The 23,293-nt window shown below is 46.2% G+C and overlaps 1 protein-coding gene across 12 annotated transcripts in view; it reads left to right on the top strand.

Moving 5' to 3' along the window:
• NEDD4L (NEDD4 like E3 ubiquitin protein ligase) overlaps positions 1 to 23,293 on the top strand; it is a 379,737-nt gene that overhangs the window by 312,826 nt on the left and 43,618 nt on the right. For 3 of the 12 annotated variants that reach the window (XM_055559372.1, XM_055559375.1, XM_055559364.1), the window contains 9 exons: positions 34 to 210; positions 2,390 to 2,464; positions 4,049 to 4,108; positions 9,258 to 9,389; positions 9,905 to 10,024; positions 11,076 to 11,273; positions 17,148 to 17,225; positions 18,647 to 18,701; positions 18,791 to 18,844. In XM_055559372.1, the coding sequence (XP_055415347.1) occupies positions 34 to 210; positions 2,390 to 2,464; positions 4,049 to 4,108; positions 9,258 to 9,389; positions 9,905 to 10,024; positions 11,076 to 11,273; positions 17,148 to 17,225; positions 18,647 to 18,701; positions 18,791 to 18,844 (949 nt within the window). The remainder of the gene's footprint in view (positions 1 to 33; positions 211 to 2,389; positions 2,465 to 4,048; positions 4,109 to 9,257; positions 9,390 to 9,904; positions 10,025 to 11,075; positions 11,274 to 17,147; positions 17,226 to 18,646; positions 18,702 to 18,790; positions 18,845 to 23,293) is intronic. The other 9 variants (XM_055559373.1, XM_055559365.1, XM_055559374.1 and 6 more) reach the window with 7 other exon arrangements.

A 23,293-nucleotide genomic window follows, 5' to 3' on the forward strand; every position in this document is an offset into this window, starting at 1 on the left:
CCAGCACTCACCACAGCGTCTCTTCCCCGGCAGCCTTGGGAGACCATTTCAGAGGAAGTGAACATGAGCGGAGATTCGCTCAGCCTGGCGCTGCCCCCGCCACCAGCCTCGCCCGTGTCCCGGACGAGCCCCCAGGAGCTGTCCGAGGAGCTGAGCAGAAGGCTGCAGGTCACTCCCGACTCCAACGGCGAGCAGTTTGGGTCTTTGATTGTAAGTCATGGTCTTGTTTGAGAAGTTGAGCGAATGTATTTATCATTTTTTGTTGTTGTCACTTTTCAGAGAATCTTGTTTGTGAATAATGACCAAGGTCTCCTAGCCCCCAAATAATTCTGACATTTTCCAAGTTCCTTCTTCCATGGGAGAAGCAAAACTATACCAAACATAGCCCAAGCAGGTGAAGCGCTTTCTTGATTCATAGATAACTCGTCTATGACTTCTGTATTATTAAACATTAATCTCATAGAATTTCTTTTCCCAGCAAAAGAGTCCTGAAACAGTACCTTCATCACAAGTTGGTATTTCGCAGTGGGACCTGAGAGCCATTGGGCCTCCACATTGATCTCATACATCATACTCTGCGTGCTTTATCATTCTCATTTCACAGGTGAAGGCATGATGGTTAAGTGATCCATCCAAGACAGGTTAGGATGGGAGACAGAAGACATCTTGTAAGTCCCAGAGAGAGGCTGTGAAATTGTGACACGGCCACTAGCGTAGCATTTGAACTTGAGTTCTCAGCTGTCAAGCAGATTCGTTCTAGACACTTGAGGTGGGGCCAAGCCCCATTGAGAGTCAGCAGAATCAGCCATGAAGACCTGTGTTTGACAACACAAAACTGCAGGAAAAGCCCATAGAAAATTCTTGCTTGCACATAAAATTGAGAAGCAGTGCAGTCTCAGTGTTTCTCGAGAAGCTGAGCCAGCAGATTCACTGCAGTAAAGGATGGTAGTCCCTCAGCTGAAAATGGCGTCCTAGAAGAAGAATCTTCATTACAGCCGCATCACGTGTAAACGAACAGGAGGGCTGCATAAAATGTAAAAGTTAGTAGGTACTCACTAGACTGTCACTCCTTCAGCTGTGTGTTTTTGTTTTAAAAGATACCATTGGCCCCATCAGGAGTTACAGGGACTACTCAGTTAATGTGCTTTTGTATTAAAATTCTATGAGTATCTTTCAGAAAGAGAAATAACTCTGAGATGTAAATGTAGTACTAAAGGGACAGGGGGAAACAAAGAGTTTGCATACATGGGGTATTTGAACTGATAAAACTGTTGCTGTGGAAACAGCATAAGCATGGAAGTCATGTATTTAAAACCTTGTAAAAGGGAATAAGTGCTGCCAGAACCATAACAATGGTATCCCTTTAGTCTACCAAGTGAAAACCATCATTTCAGTTACTTGTAATAGGGAACTTCTTCATTCTAGGTTCATAAAATATCTTTAAGATGGAAGTATAAGTGACAGAATTATTTTGTGTTGAGTCCAGTTCAACTATTAAGTATTTAGGAAAGAGGAGATTCGTCTCCAGTTTTGCTTGTCAGAATCACTCTGTATTCAAGGACAACAGCATGAACTTTTACTAAAGAACGAATCCTTCATGCTAACCATGTGGAAAGACTTGAAAAGCCTCCTATTTACCACCAGAGCCTGTCTTGGACCTTACCCCGTTTTCCTCACTGGGAAATATTATAAGTGAGGAGATGCGGCAGACTTGTCCCATGTGCAGACCTGTTGCTCATTTGACCCCTGACTTGTGTGTGTGACCTGCTGCTGATCTGTTAGTCTGTTTTTTGTAAAGCCATATAGACCTATGCAAGTAAGTGAGAGGAACATATTATACATTATGCTCTAGATTGTTTTTTAGCTTAACCTCACCTATTTTCCTTCATTCCTGTTCTGAACAACTTCATCTCCATTCAGAAGCTGAAAGTATTAATACCTAGCCCTTCAGAAGAAGCCTAAGATTATATGTGAGTTCCCCTAGAAATAGAATCCAACGGCTTCTTTGTCAGTGATAAGAATAGTCAATAAATGTTTAATAACTATTAGGTTAGTATCGTTTCCTTTATTCCTGTTCCACTGGAATTTACCCAGAGGTTGCTTCTCAAAGCTTCTTTTTCCATCAATGGAGCAGCATTACCTGTGGCATCCCCTTTCATGTTTTGGCCTCTTATTTTTGGCTGTTATGCTCGAGACACTTGAGAATGACAATGAAAGATACTTGATGACTTAAAGGATTATGTTCATTACTCCAAAAATATGGTGTTTCATTGAATTACCTTCTAATATTAAAGAGCAGTCAGTAGGCTTGGGCGGTCAGGTTTTTAACCAGGGAAGCTTGTTTCTCGGCGTGTGTGTTCCTGATGCTCTGTGCGCTTTCCTCCTGCAGCAGCGAGAGCCGTCCTCCCGGCTGAGGTCCTGCAGTGTCACTGATGCAGTTGCGGAGCAGGCTCATCTCCCGCCGGTAACCCACACTCGTTTCCAGCCACCAGTTGGCTCTCTCGGCTTTTATTTAAAATCATCTGAGCTACCAAGGAAGAGTTTTTCCTGTGCAAAATCTACTTACCATACACATGAGACATTAAAATGTCCTAGCAGATTGCCCAAGGAGAGTGGATTTCCAATACAGAGAGTGGTCACTGCCACCAAAGTCTCTGAAATGCTAAAAACTCCGTTGCTTTGCTTTTCCATCCAAGTGAATGCCAATTCTGATATGCCTACTTGATCTAAACATTAGCAGTTCCTTTTTTAAAAACTTAATTTGGTCCCCAAAGCTGTATTCAAGTGACCTGTATCTCCTGAACATAGGAAAAACTCTTCTGGGTGGGCAGAAAGGAGCCCTTTCCATTACTAACAGGCTTAATAACTCTTAACCCACTGAGCTTCTGTAGCTTCTCTTTAAAGACAGCTCCCTTGACTCAAGACCTGGCTATAATTTGTTTCCACTTTCCCACTAGTTTTCATAGCTAGCAGCAAATATGGACATGTAAAGGGTGTTAATAATTATATAGGACTTAAAATGAATGTTCTGATTGGGAGGCAGACCAGAATTGCCTGGAGAGGTATTAGTATACACGTTAAAAATAAATTTTATGTAAATTTGTTTCTTGTTTTGGAGGAAAAAATGTTATGTGATTTTAGCATGCTCAACTTAATGTTTGACCTTGACCAATTTTTATTATTATGACAAATCCTTGATCATCATTAGCACTAATACTTATTGCATCTGAAATTGAAGGGAAAGAAAGATTGCACTTAACAGTTTTTGCAATCATGGCATCTTCCCTGTTGTATACATTTCTGCTCAACTTCACAGGATGTGTTTTGCCTAGATTTTAAGTCTTTTATGTTTACAGAATGAATTAATAAATACCTTAGTCAACTGATGAACAGATTAGATTCAGTTGTGGCCTACATGGAAAGGGCTGGTAGGTCAGAAGCTTGACAAGAGTATCCTTTTTGGGATGCAGCGCAGGCCTCCCCCCAAAACGGAACAATCAGCTGTGGTGGGCCAGTGGGATCCTCTTCAGATGATTCTGTGATTGTCCTTGATGAATTAATGGCGCTTTCTTTCCTTTTCAAAAATCACTGTCAGTTGTATCGGCCAAAAGAGCCATTGATTCTTCCCTCTTTCTTTGTGTCTGTGAAACTGTGAACTCACTGATCACCAGCGGCCTCTTGAATTTTGAGTTTGGCAGATTCTTTAAATTAGCAGATTTAAGAATCTGCTAATTGTTTAACAGTGGGGGCACGATTGTGGTGCTTTCTTTATTTTTTCATAAGATATCTCACATTGTTGAGGTTGTCAGTTCATTGTTTACCCAGATCAGGGCTGCAACCTGAGCCTTCTCTGGATGGGCGGGTGATCCTGTACCTCTTTTCCTTCTGGTCATCAGTGGTTGCTCCACTTTGTTTGGCCCTGGTGGATTGCCGAGATTCTGATTCATGTCACCTGCCTTGCTAGCTGCACCAGCTCTGATCCCTGATTCAGTAAGCAGTGGGCGGCCTCCCAGAATGCATTTCACTGATGTAAATTATCATTTAACAGCCCAGTGCCCCAGCTGGGAGAGCACGTTCATCAACTGTCACCGGTGGTGAGGCGCCAACGGTAATGACAACCTCGTTCAGACATTCTTGGCAAAACTGTGGGTCGGTTTTAATATTTGGGTAACAGTAAACATACAGTTTTTTCTCTTTGTTTTGATAAGAGCAGCTTCTGATGTGCCACGGAGCTGCACATTTCTTATTTTAATAAAACCTCACTTTCACATTCCTTGAAGGTACTGGGTAAAACAAAATGATTTTTAGTCCCATGTAGTTCTAAGAGCTGTCAAGCTTTAAGTTTTAATCTGAACCTTTTAGAGTCTGTTTCTGCCTTTTAGTGTTTGTACTCCTGATAAGTTTCCCCCATGTGTTTAGAAGACATGGGTAAAATATTTTGGTTGGAGGAAAATCAAGGAAGCCCCAGAGATTGCACACACTTGTACATGTGAATTTTCAGTGATGCATTCCCAGTGCCGCATTTCAAAGGCTGACTCAGATGTTCTGTATCACGAGCAGGAACCAGTGACCTTTCTCTGTTGCCAGGGCCCCCAACTCACAGGTTCAAAGGTATGAACAATGGATATTCAGGAGGAGAATATATGAATATAATTCAGGAGGAGAGAGAAAGTATAATTAAGAAATTGAAAGGATCTAGGAAAAAACGGTGCTTTTAAGCCAAATGCTTTTAAGCCAGGTGTACTCTTCATTTTAAATAATCCCTGCTATTCATGCTTGTGGGTAGCGCATGACTGTGTGCTTCGCCAGTTTTCTCCTTGATCCCTAAACACAGGCTACCTTATAGTTTAAGGTTGGTGCTGCTGTGGCTGTTAGAAGAATTTTCCTTGTTGTTTCACCTTTGTATGTTTGTTATAGCTGCTTATTACTCGAGAACACCTTTAAATACATACACGATTGCTGATTTTCTGCAGGGTATTGATTTAAAGGAGCAATCTAGTTACATTGTTAGAATTGACAGCTCAGCGTGGTACCCTGGAAAATTGAAGTGGCAGTCAGCAAAAATCAGGCTAGTTTAAGGTGTCCAGCTGCAGTGATTGATGTGAAGAGCGCCTGTTGGGTGGGCCAGGCTCACCATCCAGGAGAACTGAAGAAATTCCAGATGACCTAGAGAGCTTCCTATTGTGCACTAGTCATTTCCATGGGGGTAGAGCTGCGAGGTAGATGAGATCACTTCATGAAATGGTTTTAACAGGAAGCGGGGCCAGTGAGCATCTACCCCGTCATGCGCTTCATTGGCCTCGGGACCTGCTGTGAGTGTCCTGATAGCTGATGGTGTCCAGTGACAGGATGGACTGAGCTAGGATCGTCCCGGGCCAGGCACCTGGCAGGGCAGGGTGACCCATCCAGTGGGGTCCTCGTGGCCCCGCCGCGACACTTCTCGCCTGTGCTCTCCCCTCCCCCCAGCAGTGAGCTAAAAATAGCAGTTTGGTCTTTGTTTCTTATCTTTAAAGAGCGGGTAGATAAGTGTTTTATCTACTCAGGCTTTCTGCATACCTGGTGATCTTTTGGGTCAAGTAAGCCAACCTCCTTTGTGACTACATGAGAAACAGTCACGTCTGGGTTGTTTTTTTTCCCACCCTCACCAGCCCTTGTCACCAATAGCCTTTGCTTTTCCAATTCTGTCTCCTCCATGGATTTTCCCCTCTTTTATACCTCCTCCCTGTCCACCCCAACACCCAAGTGTGCCGTGTCAGCCTGGAGCGACCCTGGGACTCCCCACCCCTCCATCCTCTGTGCTCTCACAGATGTACCTGTGGGTGCATGCACACACACACAGGGGGAAAACGGAGAGCTCGTATACATATTACTTAATCGACTTGATACTCACTTGGGTCATTTCCCTGGGACATACTGGTTATTACGTAATACTGGTTACATTGTGATGCTGGGATGTGAACGCACCAGAGTACTGTGTCTCCCGCAAAGATGAGCCCTCGGCCGCCGCCCCTCGGCAGCTGCTCGTCCCGTGGCCTTACCCGTCCTGGCGTTGCTCTCTCTGCATGCAGGGCTTTCACGTCTCTGTTACAATCAGCACGCCCCAATTCTCACCTGCGGACCCACAGCTCTGACATGCGACAAGTGAATACACGGTGGTGTCACTGTCCAGCTGGCTGAGCCAGAGTCCACTCTGTGAGAGGAAGTGAAAAGGGATAGCACAGTGTGGGAGGGGTTGCTGTATATCCCCTTAATATCCCACTGAGGTTAGCGTGTGGCAGGGTTTGAGCAAATGCTGAGGATGCGCGATAGCACCAAGCTGTTATCATCTTTAAAAGCGTTTTGAAACCTTTACAGCTTCAGCATTATTGAGCGCTTCATTTTAATGAACTCAGTGGAGCCACCCAGAAGCTGTGGTCACATGGCTCCTTGACATTGTGAAAGACAATGGTAGATGCAGACGGAGTGCTGTGAAATTCTGCATTCAGCTGACCAGCTGTGTTTCAGTTGTCTCCCCATTATTGTTTCTTGAGGTGGCACGGGATGCACGTGTGCAGGAGCAGTACAGATGCCTGCACACGTGCACACACACAAATGCACACACACATGCACACGTGCATGCATGCACACATACTCCCACACACCACAGCGTGCACACACACAACGTACACACACGCGTGCACACACACCGCAGGAAAAGTCTGACGTTGGCTGCAGGCTGGGCCACTGCCACGGTCTCTTCATGGAAGCTGAGCCCCGCTTCTCCCCAGCTGCGGGAGGCGTTGTTTTCAGTCACAGATGGAGTTGTCTGCACAGGTTGTTCTTCAGGGCCATTTGGAAAGAAACCTATAAAGAACCATTTTAATAACACCATCTTGCATCAGTGGAACTAGATTATAGGTTGCCAAGTCATTTCTCCATAGAAGGTAGAATGCACCTTTGACTCAAATGCCGTGTTCTCTATGGCACTCCTACTTTTCCATAAACTGATTAGTTCTGTTAACTGTGGCTCTATGAAAGTAACCTGGTTGCTAGACGACTCTGCTGGAAGTCTCCCAGCCTTAGACCTCAGTCCTGAGAGATGATCCATGACACATCCCAGTTATTTTTGTTTATTAGCCTCCCCATAAACATCCTTTCCAGGGATACCATAACTGTAAAACTATCCTTAAGGTTTCCAGAATGGAGTTTTCCGAAGGCTTATCTAATTGCCTCTCCCCAAAAAATAACTCGAGGAGGAGGAAAGCAGCAAATTACACTTGGTATTCCATTCAGCCAAAACACACTTGGTCCTCGTGTAAACAACAGTAGGTCAGGGCTTGATAGCGTGTATTTAGCCAAAAATACTAATTGGCCACTAACTTTTAGGTTGCAACTCGGGTTCCACCTTAGGTCAGCAGAGTCCATTGCCATACCGCCCAGATAAAAAGTAGCCTGGAAGTAGCTCCTTTATGTTGGTGCCACAGTGAGAGGAGGAGGGCGGAAAGAGCTTTCAGCCATAGACAGGTTCATCTGTCTTTAATACAGAAGGATCAAGCCTGCGTGCTGGTATTCCTTCCACTTTTGTTGTATCCCTGCACCTCAGTTCAGGATACTACGTTGTCAGAGTCTTGAAATTACCATTATGGGACCTTGGGGACTTTATCTGGAATAATGTCAAGAAATAGTTGCTGAGGTTTTAGCACAAAGTTGTCGTGCAGATATGCTTGCCCTGCTGGGTTAATGTGTTTTAGAAATAAGTATTAAGGCAGCCGCTTCATGGTCTCAGTTTTTGGTGTTCTGTGGTTTTTTTTTTTTGGAATGTTCTGTTGAACTCATGAGGTGGAGTATTAAGCCTCTTTGCCTGCAGTCCCCAGCTTCCACAGCAGCCTCCCTGATCATGCTTTTCAGTTTGAGGTCTCGCAGTGGACTGGGGTACCCTCTTTGCCAGGGGGCACTGTTGGTAGTGAAGACGAAAGATGGGATGGACACGGGGAGAAGCCGGGCTGAGAGGTTAACATCATCAACCTCATCAAGAAAATACACCATATGTATGCCCGTGGCTGGTTCATGTTAATGTTTGGCAGAAGCCAACGGGATTTCTGCAAAGCAATTATCCTTCAATTAAAAAAGTATATTTTAAACAAACAAAAAGAAAATATACCTGGTGAAACATCTGGAGGTTCAGAAGATCCTAATTAGGGAAGATGGGCCCTAAAGGAAGTGGCTCACTTTTGTAACCACACGTAAGAGATTACTCCTGAATTTAGGCCTCTTGTTTCTTTTACACTCTGTCAAGAGCCATGTCTGCCAAGGCTTCTTGTTCCTGAGCAGCACCCCTACCCCAGTTGCAGATCTTGTATGCAGCATCCGTACCTGCAGGACTTACTGGGCAGCACCGACCTTAAACATCCTTCTCTTGGCCTCCATGAGTCATGGAGACGTCCTGCTTTCCCAGTATCTCTCCACCCCGCCTGCATTTTCAGACTGCTTCTTACAAGCCAAAAGCTCACAGGACTCCTTTAGCGATCTCCTTTGGCGTGTCCAAATCTAGTCCCTCAGTGCTGGACGTTCTCTCTCAGCCCGGAAGCTGCCTGCCTTCCATTCACCCTCTAAAGAAACAAATCCCACATGGGAAGATGGGGAAAAATATAGCCTCACCGTCAGGTTCCTTGGGAGTTCTGGCCTGCCTCCTCCTGGGTCGGGGGCAGCTGAGATGTTCTGGTCGGTCACTAGTGTAAAAGGGGGTCTCATAGAAAACAGACTCTATGTCTCACCCACTCCCCGACCCTGAAAGTTACATAGTATAAGGGCCCTAAGGTGTTGAAGAATTTAGGGATAAGCTAGGAGAACATTCCTGTGGCAGCTAGATTGAGGAAGAGATACTCAGAGCATCCCTCTCAGAGATGATAACGTTTGACAGTTTGAAACATCTTTTAAGCTCTACGTGGCTTGAAGTAAAATTTGGTAGCCAAACCAAACTGGCATCGTCTTCTCCTTCCATATGATCACACTGGCAGCAGCCCTCTACGTTGGAGGCTGCGTGGCCTGGAATTGGGTCCTGTGAGGTTTTGACCCTGTAGCTTGGGTGGGGGTTCATTTCACACTCGGTTTAAAGCTGTTGGAAACCTATTGCTGTTTTCCGGACACTCATGTTTCCGGTACCACTAGAATTAACTCACTGTGTCTAGCAGAGCTAATCCTCGGGGTATGTATGACTTTATGAAGCTGATAAAAGCAAATGCAGGACACTCAGTAATGATGATTTCTTACACAAACAGCCATCAGTGGCCTATGTACACACCACGCCGGGCCTGCCCTCGGGCTGGGAAGAGAGGAAAGATGCTAAGGGACGCACATACTATGTCAATCATAACAATCGAACCACAACTTGGACTCGGCCTATCATGCAGGTATGCGGTTTGCCCTGCAGCTTCCGTCACAGGCGCTCAGAAGCCAAGACGTCCTCGACCCCTGCGTTCCCGAGTTTTAGGTACCGTTCTGCGGAACCCATGTCAAAAGAAGATCTTTTCTTGCAAATGCATTACTTTAAACATAATATTTGCCTAAGAAAGAATTCAGTCCCTGACTCAGTCTCTCCCTAGAGGGTCCATTTTATAAAAAAAAAAAAAAATATATATATATATATATATATATATATGACCCGAAAGAGATTTTCAACGGAAGAGCCTGTTGATCCCAGCGGGTAGCGCCCCTCCAGCCCCCCTTTTCTCTGAGGCTGGTTTTTCTGCCGGCTTGTGATGCACTTACTTCCCTGGAGTGTGTTTCCCCATCCCTCGCCCGCCCCCGTTGCTCCTCCACGCTTCCCACAGGCGCCCTCCCGTGACGGCTGGCGCTGCTGTCACTGGTCCACACCCGCGCAGGGAGCGCCTCGCACGCCGCTAACTTGTGTTTGCCTCCAACGTAGCTCGCAGAAGACGGCGCGTCCGGATCCGCCACAAACAGTAACAACCACCTAATCGAGCCTCAGATCCGCCGGCCTCGTAGCCTCAGCTCGCCAACAGTAACTTTATCCGCCCCGCTGGAGGTGAGACGGCTACTCGGCTCCCCTGACCCCTCCTCACCCCCTCTTCTCTCTCCGCCGGGGGCGCGGGGCGGCCGCCCCCCTCTCTGGCCGTCGCTGTGTTCGTGGTGAGGGGTGTCCTCGTGCGGCCTCACTCCATGCTTCCCATCCCTGGACTCGCACTGATTCTCACTGTCACGGGGCCGCGGCCACGGCGAGCCTCTGCTGGACGTGGGCTCCTCTCTTCCGAACTCGCTCCATTCTTGTGTTCCACTCCTCACTGCCTGTTACCTCATGAGACGCGCACAGCAGCTCTTTCCAATCCCAGTGCTTCCGCTGAGTTTACACACAGCTGTCGCTTCGATCATTCTTCCTTCCTCCCTACTGTAGGGTCTTCCATCGTGTGGGCCTCGTGTTTCTGACGCGTGTCTGCATCTCTGAGTCACCGCTGGGCATCCGCTTTGCGCCCTCCCGTTTGTGTGGTCTTAGCAACATCCCTTAATATCACAAAGGCCGGAGACCAAACCTTTGACGCTGTAAACGTGACGGGCATCTTAAAGATGGCTGCGGGCTGCCCTGTGCCCGGGTTTAGGAGGTTGATGAGTGGCAAGGGGAGATGCCTCCTCCAGGCTGCGATGTGGGTGTCCTGGTTAACAACTGTGCCATCCCAGGTGCTGGTCTCCATTGATAGAGCTTTATCTTTTTCTGCTCCAGAAATTGCCAGTCCGTCTCCATTAGACTGTGAGCTCATTAAGAGCAGGGCCACGTTTTTCTCCACCTTCTGTAAAATCCCCATCCATAATGGTTACTACCGAAAAGTATCTGGGGTTATGTACCGAGCAGCTATCAAAGGAGGGTGGTTATACTTACTTAATATTGTTGTGTATTGAACCAATAGGAAAACATCACAGTTAGATTGTTTTTTAAAGGAAGCAGATGACAGAAGCAGGTTTTTTTTAGGCGTTTCCCCCTGGTCCCATTTCAGAGAGAGGAGCGTTCCCTGACCCCCGGGGACGTGTTGACCCCTCTGAACCAGCGCGTGACGAGAGTTCTAACACTCATTATTATTCCTTAGGGCGCCAAGGACTCACCCGTACGTCGGGCTGTGAAAGATACCCTTTCCAATCCACAGTCCCCACAGCCATCACCTTACAACTCCCCCAAACCACAACACAAAGTCACACAGAGCTTCCTGCCGCCCGGCTGGGAGATGAGGATAGCGCCCAACGGCCGGCCCTTCTTCATTGACCACAACACAAAGACCACGACGTGGGTAAGGCCGCTGCTTTGTCTAGCTCCACTTTCACCCCGAGGTCTGGCATCTGTCCCTGACTCGGTACCCATGGTGCTTGCTGAGAAATTTCCTGGCACTGTAGCATATCCCCTGAGGGTCTCCTGAGCCTTCGCCCCGACTCCTCATGTAGGGGCTGGTGGGAGTGGGTGATTTACAGGCACGGACTCACGGCCACCCTGGGTATTGATGCCTTTTCCTCGAGCACTCACGGGAAGCTCCAGTGTTGACCGTTTACCGTAGTTTGGGAAAAAAGGTAGTGCTCCATATTGCTGGAATTTTGATGTTGCTGCTTCCTGTCTTAGGATGCTGTAACTTTATTAGGAATTCCAATCTTTTTACAAAGAATTTTTCTGCGTCACCTTTTTTTTGCATCTGTGTTGCCATTACCCATCTTTATTTTTATTTGATGTGTCCTTTTAGTGTTTACAGTTTGCATCAGATAAGTATTTTACACTCCAGTGCTACATTACACTCTTTTAATCGTGGGTTAGGAGACTTGGTAAATTTGATACCTCTTTTTTGTGATCATCTTGTCGCAGTTTTTTTCCCTTAATAACAGTGTTCATCCTTGTACCCCTGAATCATGCAGGAGGGAGAGTATGTGTGTTTGTATTAACTTTGAGGAAAATGAGATTAATGAAAAGGCCGTATGCGCATATTTCCATTCCTCTGTCCGCTCTTCTCTCTTCAGGGCGGTCAGTGGTGGCTCACTGAAGTAGCATCGAGCTCTTTTTAAAGTCAGTGCTGATTTTCTGCTGTTTCATCTCTAGGCCAGTAGCTAACCTGAAGTGGGTCCTCCGGTTTCTGACTGTTTCTGATGCTCCCGAAGGTTTGTTTTCCTTCCTGCCCTGATATCCCCAGCTGACTATCCAGGTGTGGAGCTGGGCTCGCTCTTTGTATGTACTGCACTGCTGTTTAGAACCAGTGATTACATGAAATCCAGTTGAGTTTTGGTGGTTGTCACTGGCCCTGGCTCTTTGGTCTTGGACCAAGAGTCAACACATGCTTTAAATTCCCACTTCTAGTGAAGACACCAAATATACCCAGTTGCTAGAACAGCAGTATCATGTGAAGGAAGAGACCTGGACCCAAGTGACCTGGACTGTCATTTACACTCTGCCCATGGCACGATGGTAATTCAGTCCCTTGAGAATTGGATTAGGTTCTCTCAGATCTCACGGATCATGGTACAGTGTGTCTTCACGAGGACATTCTTAGCACTCGGGGCAGGACTGTGCTTGTAACTGCAGGACATTTAACATCCTTGGCCCCTGCTGCCGAACCCTAATAGCCACTGCCCCCTTCCCCACCCATCATACTGAAAACCTCTGAAGCCCCCAGGCGTTCCCCAGCACCCCTTGGTGAGAACCACTCCAATTTTGAAGTAAAGGAATAACCTGCAGAGAGAATTTAAAATTCAGATTTGGTAGCATTTGTTTGGTAAACTCATCACTACTTCTCAGACGTATAATAAATAACAGTTTCATCTGAAGATAAGATTACGGGTTTGTGGCAACAGGAGAGTAATAGCTAGGAAACTCCTTGGAAAATAGAGTGATAGAGATTGGTTTTAAAGTCTTTCCCCCCCGCCCCGCCCCAGGGATGTAGAACCTGTAAGCAGTCCCGCTACTGAACCCATTTCTACTTGCTGCAGCGTTGCTGGGATTTCAGTTCCTCAGCCAGAAATGGGAGCTCCAGAAATAGGGGGTAAATATTGTAAAAGTAGATGGATTAGTATATGGAGCCACTGTGGCTTGCCAACATAAGCTATGATTTTAGTAATTTGAACTAGCTTAGTAATCAAATCCCCTAACCTTTTCACAGCCTTTCACGCCACGACTGCAGTGTAATCGCAGCTCGGCAGGTTTCCTTTTAAATAGCACCCTCTTTATTTATTGCCTGCGTTGTTGCTGAATGAAACCCAGTGTGAATTTCCCATTGCCCCTTTCAACCAGATACTCGTGACTCACTGATTTTCAAATTTCAATTTGTTAAAACAATGTTTTGTCACGGCTGCTGTCATGAAAATCCTGAAGGTAGCAACAGAGAGTTCCACCAGCCGTCACCAGCCTTCCCCACTCAGCGCGGATGTCCTGACATGGCTGCGATATCCCTGCTAAACAAAGGCCCATCTGCAGCGCTGAGTGTGGACCACACGCTCTGAATACGTGTTTATTCTGACAAAAGGCGGAGGGATGGGCAGAAACGGGAAGATAATTTTCAGCTTAAAACCTGTGTTGAGTTACTTTGGGGGTTGCTTTGTTTTTGTTTTTGTTTTTAAAGAGAGAACAACTGTTCTTAGATTTGAGCATTATCATAAAAGAAAGAAAAACTGGTCAGACAGGTTGAGAGGGATGAAAACGGATGTCTTCCCTCTGCACCCCGTGTGCTCTCGAGTCCTGCACGAACCAGAAGCTTCTCCTTTGTATACGTTGATAGAGGAACCTTCCCTTTGCTTCCCCAGGCTGGTACTAGTGGTAAAGAACCCACCTGCCAATGCAGGAGATGCGGGTTCGATCGCTGGGTCGGGAAGATCCCCTGGAGAAGGAAATGGCAACTGGCCCCAGTATTCTTGCCTGGAGAATCCCATGGACTGAGGAGCCTGGTGGGCTACAGTCCACAGGGTCGCAGAGTCGGACACACACACACGCGCACACACACACTCTTTGAGTCTATTTATAAAACACGGCCTCTTGCACTCAAGAATCACGGAGGCAGGGTGCCAGCCTGCTGTCGGCAATCAAGTCAGATATGTCAAATGCTCATCTCTTAGTCCCCACCGGGGTGGGGGGCTGTGGATCTCGGGGAGACCCCTAGGGAGGTGAGAAGAGATTACACGGGGCTTCAGTGTGTCTGTTTCTTCTGCTGAAGAAGCAGCTCAAAGCATGTGTGTAAGAACACATTTATGTCTTTTACAGGACAAAGCATTGGCTTATTTCCGTAATGAGAAAGGTTATACCTTAATTAAGTTTTAGGCTTGTTTTCTTTTCTACCCAGGTCCAAACCAATAAAAGTCACTGTAGTCCAGGCCTGGTGGTTGCTCCCTTCCAGGCTGGAAAAAGCACCACTGTCTTTTCAACCAGTCAGCATGCCCTTACTTTATCTGTTTTTAATAAGTCCACTAAGAAATTGCGGGTAGGGGAGACATGTGGGATCTTAGTTCCCTAACCAGGGATCGAACCCGTGCCCCCTGCCTTGGAAGGCGAAGCCTTAACCACTGGACTGCTAGGGAACTCCCCGAAACCTTTTTTTTCTTTTTTTTTTTTTTAATGTTGATTTTTGCCTTCTGTTTCAAGGCCCTTTCAACTGTATCTGAGGGAAGCAGTTGTGAAATACTGATGTGACTGTGAAGGCGGGCTCCTCCTGTGCCGAGGCAACGCAGAACAGCCCAGTCCTTGTCGTGGGTTTCACTCTTTCGTATTCACCTCGTGCGGGACCTCGCTAGGATTCCGGCTGACTCGTCCCTCCGGTTGTCCCGGCTCACACGGGGCCTGGCTGTTTTCCTGCCCTGCCAGCTGCGCCCTCTGTCGGTCGGGAGTCCATGGGAGGGCGGCTCCACAGGCCCCTAGGCTGAGCCCGCAGAGCCTGATGGATGGCAGCTGCTGCCAGTGTTTTGATTTTTGTTAGCATAATAGAATCACGTGACCCGCCCCCCACACTCAGGTGCCTCCAGCCCTCACATTCTCAGAGTTCCAGGTTCTGTGCCGGGCCATTTTAGCAGACCTGGGAAACAGAATTTACTTTATTCTTCATGCTTCTTCCCCATCCCCGGTTGGTCACTTTTGTTTAATTGCAGTTGTTTTTTTGTTTGTCTATTTATCTTCTTTCAATCAGCAGCTCTTTACCAGAAGAGCTGGGTGTCTTTCATAGTAGCCTGCATGTGTAATTCCAAGCATGGAGCATCCAGAAGCCCCAGCCTTGTGATCCCAGCCTCAGACTTGCTCTGAATCCAGCATCATCCAGGGCTGTGGGGGGCCCGGGGTTCCCCATGGTGGGGACATTACCTGGGCCAGCTCACAGTTAGCCTTGTGAGCTGTTTGGTGGAATTCACCATTCTAAGGTTTTCCTCTTTGCATGATAAAACAGTCACAGATGTTTACCAGATGATCAGCTTTTTGGACCTTCTAAATCCCAAAGCTACTTGTATATCTACTTAAACTGTAGGTGTTCCAGTATGCTATAGAATACTAGAGTTTTTTTAGGCCTCTAATTATCCCTTTAAAAGGTTCAAGCTCAATTTCCATCAAAAACTGCTAATATGATCTATTGCTTCTATTAACAGTTTGCTTATGGCTGACAGAAAGCACAGGTTGATTTGTGTATGTGTGATTTTTGTTGTCGTTGTTCTTGCCAGCCCCCTAAATCTGTCACTTTGTTATTACCTGGTGATACTAAGGGTTTATACTGTTCATTTGGGAGAAACATTTTTAAAGCTTTGTCGAGGTATAATGCACATCCCATACAATTCACCCATTTAAAACATACCTCAGAATGATGTTTAGAGTATCACACACATGTGCACCCATCACCATCATCAGTTGTAGGACATTTCCATCCCCCCAAAGGAAACCCCATGCCCATTAGCAGTCACACTCCATAATCCAGGAGATGTTTAATACAGTCTTGGTATATAATCATATGTAACTTCATATCTCCAGCAAAAAGTGAGGTTTATTATTTTCCCAGTTTTTTACCAACTATTTCATTTTCTTGCTGACTTGGGAACATGCTGAGGCAGAAAACCTTTTAGTAATTTTAAGAGCAACAAAGGCTTTAACATTAATGAAATACAGGATTGTTTTGTTTTTTTTTTTTAAGATTTTAGGATGACTTTTTGTTTTTCTATTAGGCTTATTTGGTTAATAATGTTATCGTTTTGTTTTCTAGTCTTTTGAGTTTAAAAGATTATCATTTTGTTTGTTTTCGACTCTTTTGAGTTTAAAATAGGGATTCCCTAGCTTGCCCTGCATTTTTAATTGGGTCTGTATAAGTGAAGGGGCAGCTGCTAGACTCAAAACCAGAACCTCTGGGCAGGTTCTTGTTCTCTGAGACTGTTTCCTTGTCTAAGGGAGCAGAGATTATGTGCCCAACCTCCTAGCAAGGTGGCTGCAGGATCGTACATCTGACTGCTCTTGGTAAATTACAAAGCATGACCCAAGATGTCAGGGCGTGTATTTTTCTTTCAGTGGTTCTGTGTGGTATCTGATAAAGTGTATCCCTTAAGAAAAGTATTTTGTGAACTTTTAAGATCTAATTTGTAGAACTTGGTCAAGAATCCCAGTGAAGTTCTTTCACAGGGATGTGACTTGATAAGATGTTGCCAACTAACCTGGGGCAGGACATGCCTGGGCTGTCAGACAAGATTTCAGACTTTCAGCTTTAGCTGAAGAGAGGGTGGAAGGGAGCAACAGCAGACTCAAGTGCTGATGGAGAGGCTCTTGCTAACAGGCTAGCTGTGCTCACGCCAGGGCTCAGGGTCCATAGGGAGCTCCTCCCTGTGGACTAGGGCCTCGTCTTCACCAGCATCCTCCACTCTGGTTTCCATGGTAACATCACTGCTGGAACCCTCTCCCTCTTCATCTGCTCTGCATCTTGGGAAAACCTTTTACTTAAACATACTTACTCTCCTCCTTTCATCGAGGACAAGGAGGAAGAGTGGAATCGTTTAGGAGAGCTGGGGTGTCAGGCTTCCTACACTGAGGTGGGATCCTCCCCTCCCCCACGCAGCAGGAGTGCATCCCCGCGTACAGGCAACCTGGTTGCTGTGGAGCACACACCTCCCAAAGGGGAGGACCAGTACTGCTCACAGTCAGTCACTCCTAACATCTTCTGCCTTTTGCATTTCTCTTTTAGGAAGATCCACGCCTGAAATTTCCAGTACACATGCGGTCAAAGGCATCCTTAAACCCCAATGACCTTGGCCCTCTTCCTGTGAGTACACTGGAGACCTGCAGACCAGTCTGAAAGTGTTTACTGAGTCACGGGCTCGGTACTGATAGGGAAGCCCTGTGATCTTCTCCTCCTCCGGGTGTTTTGAGTCCCTTTGGTCTGTAAGTTCTTAATAGAGTCAGTTTTCACAGTTCACACCGCACATAGCTCTTCTGAGAGAGGTGTCGGGATGGCTGCCCTCTTGCTAGTGGAAGGTATACCTTGCTGCTGGGATGTTCGAGGCTTTCTCTGCAGGTGACGAGTTAAGCAGCACACATTTATTTTGTAACTTAGCAACCATTGATTTCCATCCATACTGCTGATTTAGTCATAGGAATAAAAATATTAAAAACTGTGGGAGAAAAAGGCATAAGTAATCGCAGAAGGTTTCTCTAAGTCATTTATCCTGCGGATATTTTAAGTTTTTCTCCCTTGTCGATGACTGTTTATAAATCTAATTTTTTATCAGTTCTCTTTTGGGGCCTGAATGAGAAACGAGCTATTCATTCCAAGTTAAATTTTGAATGAAACCTTCTCCATGCTTTCTTCTTGACCCACCCCCCACTCTCCCATTTTTTAAAAACCCTTACAGAGGCTGAAAGGTGGGGAGTGGTGCCCACTCCAAGACTACTTTAAAGTGGAAAGATGCTGGGAATTTTTTTGGTAATTGTTTCCCAAGAACCTTTCTATTGCCTGCTGTATGGTATTATATATACAGCCAAATTTGAAGCTCGAAAGATCAGGGTGAAGTCTTTATTCATCGGGTTATACAAATGTCCCACACTCCTCAGATGTTGGGTTCCGGGGTTTAGATGGAAAGAGCCCAGAGGAGAGACTGGAGAGAGGGTTTAGAAGGTGAAAGGTGGCAGGCTGTCTGCTGGATTCTAGACTTCAGTAGCATGTGGGCACAGTCCAGATAATGAAAGCACACCAGACTGACCTCGGAAAAATTATCCAGATCTGTTGGTTCCTGAGTCCTGAGTAGTGAGAGTTCACAACAGAGAATTACCACATTAGATTGTTCAACCACCTGATGACATGGACATAGCCTCCATCTCTCACATCTTATATCAACCTTCCCCCTCCCTTTAGTACTCAGTAAATATACATTTAATTAAATGAACTATTCAACCCCAGGCTCAACTGTCTCAGAGTGTGCCGGAGTTTCCCTTTGAAGCTTTTGAAATAAGAACCCCTGTTCCCTGTTCATCATCCAGCGAGTGCAGCTGAGACTGTAGAATGTGTGCCAAAGTGTGTTGCTGGCTGTTGTCACCAGTTCATTTGAAATGTTTCCATTTCATTTATTCTTTATGGCAAAATGTATCCCCTGGGGAGAAGGTGCCAGTAGGGTCTCTAAATTTTGCCTTTGATTTTGGAACTGCTGGCTATTGTTTGTCTTCTCTGTCTCTCTTCCCTGATACCAGCCTGGCTGGGAAGAAAGGATCCACTTGGATGGCCGGACGTTTTACATTGACCACAGTAAGTAGGCGCTGTTACGGGCACGTAGGTGGGGACGAGGGTAACTCAGATGTGGCTGTGAAAGCTGTATCATCTTACTCTTCGTCTAGGCAGCCAGGTGTTATGTGGCGAGGACGATGCCAGAGACTCAGTGCCCTCGTACGGTACTGTCCATGCCCGGCCTTCGCTTGAAGCAGCCATCCCAGTTTGACCTTGTGACCTATTAACTTTTTTTTTTTTTTTAGTTGCAAAATTTTTTTTTCTGATTGACGACCCCTTGACTTTTGCGCTTTTAATAAATATACTCTGGTAATAGAAAATAAGATGAGAAGTGATGATCAGGTCAGAAATCTATGGAATGAGGAGTGCTTGAAGCAGCCGTCACGTTTTTTAAAACTCTGCCTTCAGGGGTCTCGTGGCAAGACGCCCGCTCTGACTTATTTTCTATTCACAGCATGTTTCCCTGCACCCAGCACACTAATACGTACACAGTTCTTTTCTTGAACTTGTAGTACATTTGCTGCGGACATTTGCTCCAGCTCCTATGAATAAACGTGTGGTGTCTTGTGCCAACTAAAAGTTAAACTAATAAAGGTTTGCTTTTAGGCATTAGTTTTGTGGGGTTTTTTTTCCTCCCCCTATTGGAGTGTTTCTCCATGGGATCATATTAGTATATCCCTTAAACCTTCTGAAAAATGTATGTTAAAAAGAAGTCTTCAAGTAGATTTAAAGTTCATGTACATGTGTGATCTGATAGTATTTTGATCTTTGTTTTCATTTGGTTCATAAATGTGAGCATTAAGTCTACACCAGGTTGCCTAGCCTCACATTTTCTTCAGCTCAGTCACTCAGTCGTGTCTGACTATTTGTGACCCCAGGGACTGTAGCATGCCAGGCTTTCCTGTCCATCACCAACTCCTGGAGCTTGCTCAAACTCATGTCCATCAAGTCGGTGATGCCATCCAACCATCTCATCCTCTGTTGTCCCCTTCTCCTCCTGCCTTCAATCTTTCCCAGCATCAGGGTCTTTTCCAATGAGTCAGCTGTTTGCATCAGGTGGCCAAAGTATTGGTGTTTCAGCTTTAGCATCAGTCCTTCTGATGAATATTCAGTGTTGGTTTCCTTTAGGATTGACTGGTTGGATTTCCTTGCAGTCCAAGGGACTCTCAAGTGTCTTCTCCAACACCACAGTTCAAAAGCATCAATTCTTCGATGCTCAGCTTTCTTTATAGTCCAACTCTCACATCCATACATGACTACTGGAAAAACCACAGCCTTGACTAGACAGCCCTTTATCGGCAAAGTAATGTTTCTGCTTTTTAATATGCTGTCTAGGTTGGTCATAGCTTTTCTTCCAAGGAGCAAGCATCTTTTAATTGCAGGCTTGAAATTGCAGTGAATCTGCAGTGATTTTTGAGCCCAAGAAAATGAAAGTCTGTCATTGTTTCCCCATCTATTTGCCATAAAGTGATTGGACTGGATGCCATGATCTTAGTTTTCTGACTGTTGAGTTTTAAGCCAGCTTTTTCACTCTCCTCTTTCACTTTCATCAAGTTTCTCACATTTTCTGACCTCACTGCACTGGTCAGCTAAGCGCCTTGCTGAGCTGACCGGGAGGTCTGGCCCGGGTCCCTCTGCGGGTGGAGCCTGTCGCTGCCTCAAATCCCAGGTCCTCTCCCTGGGTTCCTAAGCCACCCGTGCACCGTAGAGAGAACTTTGTTTGAGGCACAGGAGTTTGACGGGTTTTTATCAATCCAATTAAACAAGAAGCCCAGCAATTCAGAATTCAATCAGAATAGTAGAAGTCCTGGATATGTTTAGGGCTGTGTGTTACCCTTGGTTAACATTAGGTAGTTGAAGGCACATAGGCCTCATCTTTGTCTTTGGCCAGTAGTGATGCTGGCTTTTGCCTGCTCCCAGAGCTCTGGTGAGCTTGAAATTGCTGCCGTAAGTGCTTTAGGATGTGTGTGTCCTCCCACTTTCCCCTTAATATTCTATTTATAATTCTGCTGTTTCTTAGCATCATTTGCTTAAAATAGTCACACGCCTTTTTCCCACTAAAAACAAAAGACAGCCTTGTTTGCTGTTTTATCATGCATTACCATTTCACTTTTCAAAGAGAGGTACTAGTAATAATGACCATTTTATTAAAACAAAGGCTTAACCGATCACACAGCCTTGGTCTTTTGCTCAGAAAGGACCTCACACAGCATTGCAGCCGTGTTCCAACTGGCGATCTGATGCCAGGTCAACCTGAAAAGAGCTTGTCCTGATGTCCTGCGAGGCCCCAGGAACAAGAACAGCACAGTTGCAAAGTGCTGTACTGGGATACATTAGAAATATGAAAACTCATGGCCTGGGTTTCTGGCGGCGTGATGAAGTAAATGCTTGACAAGTGTGACTCGGCCAGTGGTGCCAGTGCTGCTGGGAAGTTGATGCCCGTGGTTAGAAAGTGGAGAGAGCTTGGCTTGAGAGGCAGCAGCAAAACAGTGCCTCCACCCTGAGGCCTGCCCCCTGCTCCTGTCTGGAGAGCGTGAGGTGAGGTCACTCAGTCGTGTCCAACTCTTTGCGACCCCATGGACTGTAGCCCACCAGACTCCTCCATCCATGGGATTTTCCAGGCAAGGATACTGGAGTGGGTTGCCATTTCCTTCTCCAAGGGATCTTCCCGACTCAGGAATCAAACCTGGGTTTCCTGCATTGCAGGCAGATGCTTTACTGGCTGAGCCACCAGGGAAGCCCCTGGTTTGGAGAGGGTAGTCCCTTGCTAAATGCCTGGGCAGTTCCTAATTCTTAATCAGTCCCTCCAAGCTCCACTCCAACATTCCTGGTTCCTCTCCAGACCACACAGCACTTGGGAGCCTCCTCCTCTTAACTGCCGGGACTCAGGTGATAGGATCTAGACCACAGGCGGAGCCTGGCTGGCCTGAGCTGTGCCGTGTGCTATTTGCGGCACTAGGGTAAAGAACCGACCTGCCAGTGCTGGAGATGCAAGAGGCGGGGCGCGATCCCTGGGTTGGGAAGATCCTCTGGAGTAGGAAATGGCAACCCACTCCAGTATTCTTGCCTGGAGAATTCCATGGACAAAGGAGCCTGGCGGGCTACAGTCCATGGGCTTACAAAAGGTCGGCACAACTGAAGCGACTTGGCACGCACACATGTTAGCTGGTAATGTAACATTTCTGCCATTTCTCCCTAATTTGTCAAGGTTTATTCAATGGGAAGTAATAAAGAGGTACATATCAATTAAACAGAGCTCCATTCATTGCCTTTCTGGAAAAAATAAAACTAAGTCTAATCTGAAAAATGCAGCATACCTATTTTTCTTTTATGACACTTGATCAGGTACAAAGAACCAAAATGGGTTGAATTACCTGGAATTACCTTACCTTCCAAATCAGTTTCTACTTCTAAACACTTTTCCCGAATCTTAGTTGCAGCAAAATTTAGCATCTCACTTTGTTCTGCTGCTGCCCGCAGGACAGAGACCAGACCATGCCCACCGCGCTGCGTGGCTGTGAGAGCGGGCATCTTGTGAGGGGCTCAGAGTCACCTGTCTTCTGCTTTGCTGGGGCTCGTGACTGTGCACTGACTGTAGGAGATGGCAGTGCACTTGTCTGCTGATTCATTAGGGTTTTTATTTTCAGCTTCATAAATTCTTGAGAAATGAGACATATTTAAGATTAAAAATCTTAAAGATTTAATTTCAGAAGAGCGTGAATGCTCAATACTAATGTCTTCAGAGTCCTTGATTGATTTGGCTGACATTTATCAGTTTGGACTTCCCAGGCGGCTCAGATAGTGAAGAATCTGCCTGCAATGCAGGAGACCTGGGTTCAATCCCTGGGTCAGGAAGATCCTCTGGAGAAGGGAATGGCTACCCACTCCAGTATTCTTGCCAGGAGAACTCCATGGACAGAGGGGCTCTGGCGGGCTACACCGTCCGTGGGGTCACAAAGAGTTGGACATGACTGAGGAACTAAGGTTTTTACTTTATCAGATAGTTTGTATGTTTCAAGCCTGGTGTAAAAGGTTAAGGGAAGGTCTTGAACTGAGCCCTACGTCTCTCAGGAATTGTACAGTTCTTCTTAAAGACCTGAGGTGCCCAGGTGCTGAGGAGGTGGCCGCCGGCAGCTTGTATATCAACACAGAGCTAGAAAGTAAGACTCCAGGGGTGCTCTCGATCTCGTTTCAGTCATACCACACCCGGTGGTGGTGGTGGTGGTGGTGGTGGTGGTTTAGTCAGTAAGTCGTGTCTGATTCTTGTGACCCCATAGGCTGTAGCCTGCCAGGCTCCTCTGTCCATGAGATTCTCCAGGCAAGAATACTGGAGTAGATTGCCATTCCCTTCTCCCGGGTGGGTATCTTCCTGACCCAGGGATCGAACCCAGGTCTCCTGCATTGCAGGCAGATTCTTTACCATCTAGACCACCAGGGAAGCCGTACCAAACCCATTAATGATATCTAAATGGACTAAGTCTCATTCTTCTACTTCATTCTTGCCCCTTGATTTGAAATATTATGGCTCAAAGACAAAAAGCAAGTTTAGGTTCAAATGTTTCAGGACCGAGTGGGTAACTAGCCACCAACATTCTTATGTTGATAATTCCTAA

The sequence above is a fragment of the Bubalus kerabau genome, chromosome 21, assembly GCF_029407905.1.
Source record: "Bubalus kerabau isolate K-KA32 ecotype Philippines breed swamp buffalo chromosome 21, PCC_UOA_SB_1v2, whole genome shotgun sequence".
In the NCBI taxonomy this organism is placed as follows: Eukaryota; Metazoa; Chordata; class Mammalia; order Artiodactyla; family Bovidae; genus Bubalus; species Bubalus kerabau.